Source organism: Oncorhynchus mykiss, chromosome 27 (genome assembly GCF_057628025.1).
Source record: "Oncorhynchus mykiss isolate SJ-2025 chromosome 27, ASM5762802v1, whole genome shotgun sequence".
In the NCBI taxonomy this organism is placed as follows: domain Eukaryota; kingdom Metazoa; phylum Chordata; class Actinopteri; order Salmoniformes; family Salmonidae; genus Oncorhynchus; species Oncorhynchus mykiss.
The window spans coordinates 8,505,001-8,515,000 of record NC_143048.1 but is presented as its reverse complement, the minus strand read 5'-3'; the positions used below and the strand labels follow the sequence as shown (position 1 = coordinate 8,515,000).

At 44.6% G+C, this 10,000-nt stretch overlaps 2 protein-coding genes across 5 annotated transcripts in view; one reads left to right on the top strand and one right to left on the bottom strand.

The window, feature by feature from the left end:
- LOC110507447 (sodium channel regulatory subunit beta-4) overlaps nt 1-4,104 on the top strand; it is a 30,812-nt gene extending 26,708 nt beyond the window's left edge. The window contains exon 5 of the mRNA XM_021587447.3: nt 1-4,104. This exon is cut by the window's left edge and continues 1,579 nt beyond it. The gene's annotated coding sequence lies outside the window, so the exon portion shown is untranslated.
- A 137-nt stretch (nt 4,105-4,241) lies between these two features.
- The window catches only part of LOC110507446 (transmembrane protease serine 4), a 16,598-nt gene continuing 10,839 nt past the window's right edge, over nt 4,242-10,000 (bottom strand). For all 4 annotated transcript variants that reach the window (XM_036964695.2, XM_036964692.2, XM_036964696.2 and 1 more), the window contains exons 8-13: nt 9,150-9,312; nt 8,788-8,954; nt 8,290-8,385; nt 8,005-8,147; nt 5,517-5,666; nt 4,242-5,343 (exon numbers count right to left, since the gene is read on the bottom strand). In XM_036964695.2, the coding sequence (XP_036820590.2) occupies nt 5,332-5,343; nt 5,517-5,666; nt 8,005-8,147; nt 8,290-8,385; nt 8,788-8,954; nt 9,150-9,312 (731 nt within the window). In that variant the 3' untranslated portion in view covers nt 4,242-5,331. The remainder of the gene's footprint in view (nt 5,344-5,516; nt 5,667-8,004; nt 8,148-8,289; nt 8,386-8,787; nt 8,955-9,149; nt 9,313-10,000) is intronic.

Below are 10,000 nucleotides of genomic sequence, written 5' to 3'. Positions count from 1 at the left end.
AAAAAAAAGATTTAAAAAACACCGAAAATATCAAAAAGATCCAGAACTAAAGTAAAGACAATTCCCGCCTAACCCATTTCCCTGTAGAAATGAATGAACATTTATGATGCTGCTTCTAACAAATAACCAATGCATTTTTCTTAGCATGTGAATGTTGTTTATATATATGCGACACGTCCATACCACAGGAAAGACTGCTCTCTAGTGTTCTGTCATCACCTGGCCTGCATGCATAGTGGATCTGTAGGCCACTTGCAGTTATCTTCACATCCACTTCATTCGATGCAAACCCCCATAGCACTAACATGTTAATGTGGCGACGAGCCTATAACAGGATAATGCCCTCCATCTTCAGTACAGCAAAACATTGCACCATTGACTCGGATGCCAACTACCAAGCTGGCTCATCATCGTTACCCCCTTGACCTTGTGTAGCCTACACTGTCCCGTATTCAAATCAATTGCCATATGAACCGAAAGGCCCACTACTGGTATGCATGAGTTTGAGCTGCAGAATGTAGCTACTACAAAGGTTCGTTGTCCGTAATCAAAGCATTCCTTTATGACTCCGGCCCCTCAAGACTGAACGTCATATTGCCTCGATGGGAAACATGCAATTCTCAAAGCGAGCATCTCAAACCAGGCCAAGCCATAACTCATCTGTTGAAATGTATTTATCTCATTTTCAACCTGTTTCTAAAGCAAATGGGTTACTTGTACATCCATATTTGTTCAAATTCAGAGGTGCCACTTGAAGTGACGACCACACCTTTATACGTCTAGGTGTGTGTAAAGCATCATTGTAGTTGCAGAGCTCAGACCCATACATGAATGTCCACTTCGTAGGGTTTACTCATCTGAGATGGAAATTTAGTAGGCCCCTCCATCTCCGTCTCCTCGTCCTGAGACAGTAAAATGTACAGGGCTTTAGGGAGAGAGTGTTGCTGTAGACTTAGGAAGGGTGTTAATAGGAACCTTACTCGTGTAGAGTATCCTTATGAACATCTAGACTGTGGTTGATATGAGGAGTAGAGAGCGATGTGCTTGTAGACTCTGTAGGGAAGGTGATGTTTGCCCCGGTTGATTATAACCGTATTGTGTGTGGCGATAGATAACAAGTTAGATCTGGACAACTAGTCTGTCTAGGGATAATCCATTCTAGACCTCCCTCCTTCTATTCCCTCACCATGTTGAGGTTGCATCGTAGGAAAGGTCTCCCTCATCACTTGACCTGCAGTACCTTTTTTTTTTATTTACCAGAGGCCCCGGTGACATGGAGAGCCAGGGAATGCTTTTAGACCGAGTGCTGCCATACTCACTTCCATCCCATGGTTGTGATTTGAATCCTATAGGGTCATTTAGTGGATGTAGTCGTGGCACTGGACTTACGTTTGCCATGTAGTGTCTTAGCTTTAGAGAGCATAAGGTGACACACATGATATTGCGGCATCGTTCCAGCAGGTTCTTGCAGAATCACCTTGTTCACCCTTTACCGTCTCTGCCGTTTCTGTATTCTACTCATACATGACCTGTGTTTAACGGAAGCAATACGACTGGCAACTTTCATGTGCTGTTGTGGTGGTAAAACAGATGATGCAATAGCCAACTCATGAAACTAGATACTGGGTACGGAGGTGTGCTACCTGCTTTATGCACTGATGTACCAACTGTTTGCAGTGATGTGGTCCATGGTGGCACTCCTGTCCATTGTATTACCCCGTTGAAAACCAGTGACACACAGAGACACACAGAGACACACAGAGACACACACATACACAAACACACACACACACACACTCTCTCTCTCTCTCTATTGGTTCCATGTAGTCAGTGAACCATTACTTCTTTGACATTGGGGAAAAGCACACAAAGCCTGCTTCTGGGAGAAAAGCAATACTATTCAGTTGATCCTTGTCTGTCAGTGTCTTTGTATAATCAAGCCCTCCGTTGAGGTATTCGGAAGGATCATGTCGATGAAGAAAATGATTCATAAGGCTAGTTATTGTATCCGTATCTTGTTGTTTGCAGATTCATTGTCCCTTCTGTAACTTTAATCAGATCTGACAATGTACAAAAATACCATTAGTATTTCTTGTGTGTTACGAAGTACAGAGTTGTCCTTCACTGTTCACTGCTTCAGTATCTCTAGGAGAACAGTATCTGTTCAAGCCCCTCAGTATGAACAGTTCCACAAGCTCTGAGCTCAACTAGCCAAGTCTGAACTGAGATCAACCAGCTCTGAGCTCGACTACCCATGTCTGAACTGAGATCAACCAGTTCTGAGCTCGACTACCCATGTCTGAACTGAGATCAACCAGCTCTGAGCTCGACTAGCCATGTCTGAACTGAGATCAACCAGCTCTGAGCTCGACTAGCCATGTCTGAGCTGAGATCCACAAGCTCTGAGCTCAACTGGCCATGTCTGAGCTGAGATCCACAAGCTCTGAGCCTGATTGTGCACGTCTGAGCTGCGGGGCGCAGCAGTGAGCATGCCCAGTGTAGTGATCCTCTAGAGGCAGTCGCATAGCTGCAGTGATGCATTGTGGGCCACATGTTATGATGGACTAAAAGCTGCAATCAGCTCAAGCCTGCGTCGTCGCGGCAGATCCACACGACTCACCCTGTGAACCAACGTCTCAGGCAACACAGACTAACAGCATGGCTGGTAGTATTACGAGTATTACTTACAGCACACTGCCTATTATTAGGCACCATTTGATAGAATCCCATCACACTTGCACAACCATGAAATGAAACAAATGTCATGTGTCTGTTAGTTTTGATACCTTGTGCACATTATGACAGTACACAGAAATACAGCAAGCCTGATGATTCACTGTTTTACGACTACAGCAAAAACCCGGAAAATGATACAGAGCTATATCTCACGTTCAATGTTATCAAAATACTTATCTAGCATGGGAAATCCAATCAACGCAAATACATGCCATGAATTCTCTGCAGCTCAAATAAGAATACTCCAATTTGCTAATAATGCATTGTACATTGCCACAAGGTATATGTGTTCAATATAAAGATCTACAATGAAAGTCGGGACACAAATATAAATATATCCAGTCATAACATTGTCTGCTTCTTATATAACAGATGTATTAATCATCTGATTTGATACTAATATGGGTTTCCTGTGGCCCACTGCCAGAGCGACTCCTACTCACACTGCCAAGCCAAGAGTTTGTGAAGTCTGCTCTCTGCTTCCCACATTCCAGTGCAGAGAACACCTCCTGCTCCAACCTGCAGTATACTGTACAGTACAGGTCCTCTGGCCAAACTGCATTTTAAAACTCCTTTTCTAAGTTTTAGCCCACCAAGGCCAAGCAAACAAATAAGCAAAATAAAGTTGTATCTATTTTCATCCTTATCACAATGGGTGTGCATTTGTAGCCAACTGAAGCTACCCACAGCACAGTCTACTCTATAGTCAAATAGATAGGAATTTACTCTGAGCTCATAAGGTAGCCAGGTTACTGCCTGTTAGGATCACTACACACACACACACACACAGGTTTACACAGTTTTCACCCATGATCCTCTACTCCACGGAGCTGTTCAGGGTTCTGAGGAGGGGCTGTTTTCGCTCCCTCACTGGCCTCACCCACAGGATGACTGTCTGTGGGTAGCAGTCCCTAGATGGCCAGGCTCGAATGGTCTCAAGTGGCAGTATCATCCTGATGTCTAAGTACAGCGCATTTGCTCTTTGTTATTGGGGTTTAACGAGTGCTGTGCTTCTATAATGTCTTGCTAAATTGTAACGACCACTGTCAAGCCCAAGCTGAGCATTAGGGCTAATGTGGCTCGTGCAGAGGAAAACAGCTCGCCCTCTCACCCACCAAAACACACACAAGCTTACTGTGAGGCAGTCACTGACTGACCTGACTCAACCCCCTCAGGTCTCTGAGGTGATGCTTCCTTTAAGAACTATAAAGTGAATGTGCAACACACCCCTCCTACTCCTGTTTCTGTAATAGTGTCTAACGTTCTCCCCTCTCATTAACTATGCACCCCAATTGTTTTTTTCCCTCTGGAATTGTAGAGAAGGAAAAAAAAGTATATATACAGGAAATAAAGGTTTGCATAAAAGGAGTCACTGTTGTGGATGTGTCCGTCTGTTGCTGTGTGAGCCTGTGGATGAACTTTATTGTTACTACGGTCTTGTAACTTCCCCACGTAACATCCTGGAAGACACAGTAGAATCAGACACTGCCGAGACATCCCATCACTCAAAGTTCATCCCAATCCAAATCTGATCATTTATTGAACACAGGCATCCCCTTTATCAAACGTACCAACAAATACAGACACATTTCTATCTTACACAGACAACCATTTCTACATAGTAAACAATATTTAAAGAAAACACTCAAATGTTCACAATGTCTAAAAAAAAATACACGCTATTAAATCAGAACCGTGTACATGTAGTGCAAGTAAGGATTATTCCGATTGCCCAATGGAAATCTGTCGGCACATAGTGAATAGGTCTGACCACCTGAAAGTGTAAAAGTGAATCCATGACGGGATGTACAGTACGGCTAACGCCCCCTCCAATGACACATAATATGAAGAAAGGTTCACGTCACCGCACCGTACTTGAGGATCATTTAACATGAGGTAAAATGCGATTTTCAACTGCATGACACAAAACTTCATCACCAATATATTTTCATGAAGACATTTCACCCATGGAAAGTTGGGTGAACATGTTGAACATTGTGCAATGCATGTCAATAAGCACATAAAGATGTGGTCACATGACGACTTTACATTTATAAAACGTGGTCAAGTACAGTTGGTGTATGGCTGCCTTCTCGCAACCTCATTGACAAAAAGACAGCAGAGGCACTTGGTGAGAGTCCTGTCTCAAAAGTACTCAGCCATGTGGAAAGCCCAGGCTTCGTCCCAAACGGCCCACTACTCCCTCGATAGTGCACTACTTTGAACCATAGTGCTCTGATCAAGAGTAGTGCACTATAAAGGCAATAGGGTGCCATTTCGGACGCAGCCCTAGACCGACTGTCGTCTCCAGCGACATTGTTACACTACCACGTCAGTGGTCCCTGAGGCACCGAAAATGGCACATGTCACACTGTAAACAACCTGTTATAGAACCTGTTACATTTATACAATAAGTTAAATTTGTGTGTGTGTGTGTGTGTGTGTGTGTGTTATGTATTCTTGTAGGTGTTTTAAATTGCACTTCGAAGAGGATTCCTCTTCTATTCCCATAACAGAGCTCCATGTAGATCCACTGAAATCCATTCAGGTGGCCCAACCCAATAGAGCATTGGCTTTTGGTCATGTTTTGAGGCGTCAAGGGTTTTTCTAGAACAATAAAGTACACATGGTCAAACCATTGCATAGTGTACGATACACTATTATTAGTCTTGGTTTTCAGGGCAGCAGCATACAACATCTAGACTTTACATAGTACAAAGTAAAATGAAACACTCTTAAAATGCACTAGCTCCTTGCCTCTCCTGTGTGAGCGTACATACCTCCATGACAGTGTGGATCCAGTTGAGCATATCGTCCACGTTGCAGTAGACCCCTGGTTGACCCTCTCTGGCACAGCCGATCCCCCAACTCACCACCCCCACCAGCTGCCATTGTTCTGACAGGTACACTAGAGGACCACCACTGTCTCCCTACAACACATGACCCAACAGTGGCATTAAGTACACTGGAATTAGGCACTCTACACGTATGTCAAAGGCCACATTTGAGGTTGGATATTCTATACACAATAAAATGTTATAAGGTCATCCCATTTGGTTTTTTTACATGACAAGGCATTGAATTTATTCACGCCAAAAGCTACCTTAGTTCTCTTCTGTTTTTTCTCAAACCAAACATTCTACTTTACAGTGGCTTGTGAAAGTAATTAAAATAGATTATTGGGGGGTTTGTATCACTTGATTTACACAACATGACTACCACTTTGAAGATGCTAAATATATTTTTTGTGAAACAAAAAAACTTGAACGTGCATAACTATTCACCCCCCAATGTCAATACTTTGTAGAGCCACCTTTTGCAGCAATTCCAGCTGCAAGTCTCTTGGGGTATGTCTATTAGCTTGGCACATCTAGCCACTGGGACTTTGGCCCATTCTTCGAGGCAAAACTGCTCCAGCTCCTTCAAGTTGGATGGGTTCCGCTGGTGTACAGTAATCTTTAAGTCATACCACGGATTCTCAATTGGCTTGAGGTCTGGGCTTTGACAAGGCCATTCCAAGACATTTAAATGTTTCCCCTTAAAACCACTCGACTGTTGATTTAGCTGTATGCTTATGGTCATTGTCCTGCTGGAAGGTGAACCTCCGTCCCAGTCTCAGATCTCTGGAAGACTGAAACAGGTTTCCCTCAATAATATCCCTGTATTTAGCGCCATCCATCATTCCTTCAATTCTGACCAGTTTTCAAGTGCCTGCCGATGAAAAACACCCCCACAGCATGATGCTGCCACCACCATGTTTCACTGTGGGGATGTTGTTCTCGGGTGATGAGAGGTGTTGGGTTTGGGCCTCCTGGGTGGCGCAGTGGTTAAGGGCGCTGTACTGCAGCGCCAGCTGTGCCATCAGAGACCCTGGGTTTGCGCCCAGGCTCTGTCGTAACCGGCCGCGACTGGGAGGTCCGTTGGGCAAAGCACAATTGGCCTAGCATCGTCCGGGTTAGGGAGGGCTCGGTCGGTAGGGATGTCCTTGTCTCATCGCGCACCAGCGACTCTTTTTATTTTAATTTTTATTTATCCGTTATTTTACCAGGTAAGTTGACTGAGAACACGTTCTCATTTGCAGCAACAACCTGGGGAATAGTTACAGGGGAGAGGAGGGGGATGAATGAGCCAATTGTAAACTGGGGATTTCTTGTGGCGGGCTGGGCGCAGTGCGCACTAACCAAGGTTGCCAGGTGCACAGTGTTTCCTCCGACACATTGGTGTCGGGGTTGGATGCGCGCTGTGTTAAGAAGCAGTGCGGAAGAAGCAGTGCGGCTGGGTTGGGTTGTGTATCGGAGGACGCATGACTTTCAACCTTCGTCTCTCCCGTACGGGAGTTGTAGCGATGAGACAAGATAGTAACTACTACAACAAATGGACACGACAAAATTGGGGAGAAAAAGGGGTAAAATTCACACAAAAAAAAGAGAGGTGTTGGGAATCCGTGGCAGACATATAATTTTCCTTGATAGCCAAAAAGCACAATTTTAGTCTCATATTCTTCCATATATTTGAGGAGTCATGCCATTTGACGAACACCAAACGTGTTTGTTTCTTTTTTTCTTTAAGCAATGGCTTTTTTCTGGCCACTCTTCTATAAAAGCCCAGCTCTGTGGAGTGTACGGCTTAAAGTGGTCCGAGCTTTGCAGTTCCTTCAGGGTTATCTTTGGTCTCTTTGTTGCCTCAGATTAATGCCCTCCATGCCTGGTCCGTTAGTTTTGGTTGGTGGCCCTCTCTTGGCAGGTTTATTGTGGTGCCATATTCTTTCCATTTTTTAAATAACGGATTTTAATGGTGCTTTGTGGGATGTTCAAAGTTTCGGATATATTTGTATAACCCAACCCTGATCTGTACTTCTCCAGAACTTTGTCCCTGACCTTGCTTGGTAGCGCCCCTTGCTTAGTGGTGTTGAAGACTCTGGGGCTTTTCAGATCAGGTGTATATATACTAAGATCATGTGACACTTAAATAAAGTCCACCTGTGTGCAATCTAACTAATTATGTGACTTCTGAAGGTAATCGGTTGCACCAGATCTTGTTTAGGGGCTTCATAGCAAAGGGGTGAAGACATTTGCACGCACCACTTTTCCATTTTTTTTTTTTTTTTTTGAAACAAGTAATATTTTTCATTACACTTCACCAATTTGGACTATTTTGTGTATGTCCATTATATGAAATCCAAATAAAAATACATTTAAATTACAGTTTGTATATGCAACAAAATGGGAAAAACACCAAGGGGATGAATACTTTTGTAAGGCACTGTACCTGACATGCATCCACTTTGCCCTCTAGGTAACCAGCGCAAAGCATTCTGGGAGTAATTGAGTCACCGTAGACAGTGGGACTAGAGCACTGATCACTGTCTATAAGGGGAAGGATTGCCTTCTGGAGGACAGGAGACACTTTACCTGAGGGGAGAGAAAAGGTGACAGAGGGATGAGAAGGAGAAGAGGGGAAATTGACTATTAACATTTTAGTACATGTGCTTGTTGGATAGAGATGAAGAGGGTGAGAGAAAGGGAAGGGTAGTTTTGTTTGTTGTATGTTCACCCTTCTCATGGAGGTAGCCCCAGCCCGTCACCGTCATAGAGTCTCCTGCCTTCAGGCCCAGGTTCTTAGGGGGCAAACACACGGGCCGACGAGAGTCTGGTGGAGGAAACAGAACTTTATTGACAACTACTTCCTCAAATATACGTCACAGACTACAATCTAAATATACAGTATTTCCCTAGAAGGATGTCCAATGTTGCAACTCACTGAAATAGACAGTTTGATAAATTGGCCACTAGAGGGCAGAATCTACCCTGATTGCATTCTCTCTTCCCAGAATCTGCTTTTACAAATACATATTTCCATATCATTGTGTAGTGCTGTAGCATTCATTTTTGAGAGGGCTGAGAAATGTTCCTCATGGGAAGTCATTCAAAACCAGAATAGGTGGAGATGGGGCTTCTCCTATGTCTAGCCTTTGCGAAAACTAGGAACTGTCCAGCAAATTCAGTGCCACAGTCTGTGTTGCTCAAATGTAACGTTGGGGAAGTGACATACTTCCTACAGTGATGGGTTTGGTCAGCCTCATCATGGCCAGGTCGTAGTCGTTGCTGGCTGCATTGTAGTCTCCGTTCAGTATGATCCTGTCTACATATGAGCCTCCCAGGGTGCCCATGTAAGTCCTCCCAGACACCACCCGCCAGCGACTCAGCTCCTTCTTACTACTGTAGGACCAGGAGAGAGAAGAGGTACAGGGGTTAACAGCCGGGCCTCGGTCTCTATCACCAGATACTTAAGCCTATTATACAATTGCAGACCTTGTGGGACTTACATGTGTTATGTCTGTTTAAGCTAGTTGTAGATATTCACACATATTCTACAGTGTATATAGTTTGTATTGGATGTGCAGTGGTACTGACCCAGAGAAGCAGTGTGCTGCTGTGACGACCCAGCGTGACGACACCAGTGACCCTCCGCAGGTGTGTTGTCCGTTCTGCTGAAGGCTCACCTGCCACGGCCAGTCTTCTATAGACGCATCCACACCCCCCACGACACGGTCCGATTGCCCCCGCTCTCCACAGTCTGACACACACACACACAGGGGAAAGAGAGTTTATTTATCCGTAATTTTACCAGGTAAGTTGACTGAGAACACGTTCTCGTTTGCAGCAACGACCTGGGGAATAGTTACAGGGGAGAGGAGGGGGATTAATGAGCCATTGTAAACCGGGGATTATTAGGTGACCGTGATGGTTTGAGGGCCAGATTGGGAATTTAGCCAGGACACCGGGGTTAACACCCCTACTCTTACGATAAGTGCCATGGGATCTTTAATGACCTCAGAGAGAGTCAGGACACCCGTTTAACGTCCCATCCGAAAGACGGCACCCTACACAGGGCAGTGTACCAATCACTGCCCTGGGACATTGGGATATTTTTTTAGATCAGAGGAAAGAGTGCCTCCTACTGGCCCTCCAACACCACTTAGTTCCACTGACAGTTAGTTCCACTGAAGAGTTTTGTAAAGTGCTAAGGCACACAAAGGTAGTTTGACGAGTAAATGTAGAATTAGCGCTGGAAGCAAACTCAAAGTAGCCCTTTGGTAGTTAGCGTTGCTACCTGTCAGTTAAGTGACACACTCAAGCTACCACTGACCCATTAAAGTGGCTTGTTGCCTGGATCCTGTCCAGTTTGCCTGCATTCTCCAGTCTCAGTCTTTCTGTCTCTCTCCCTTGTATAATTCAACTCCTAGAGAACTTGGATCACTTTC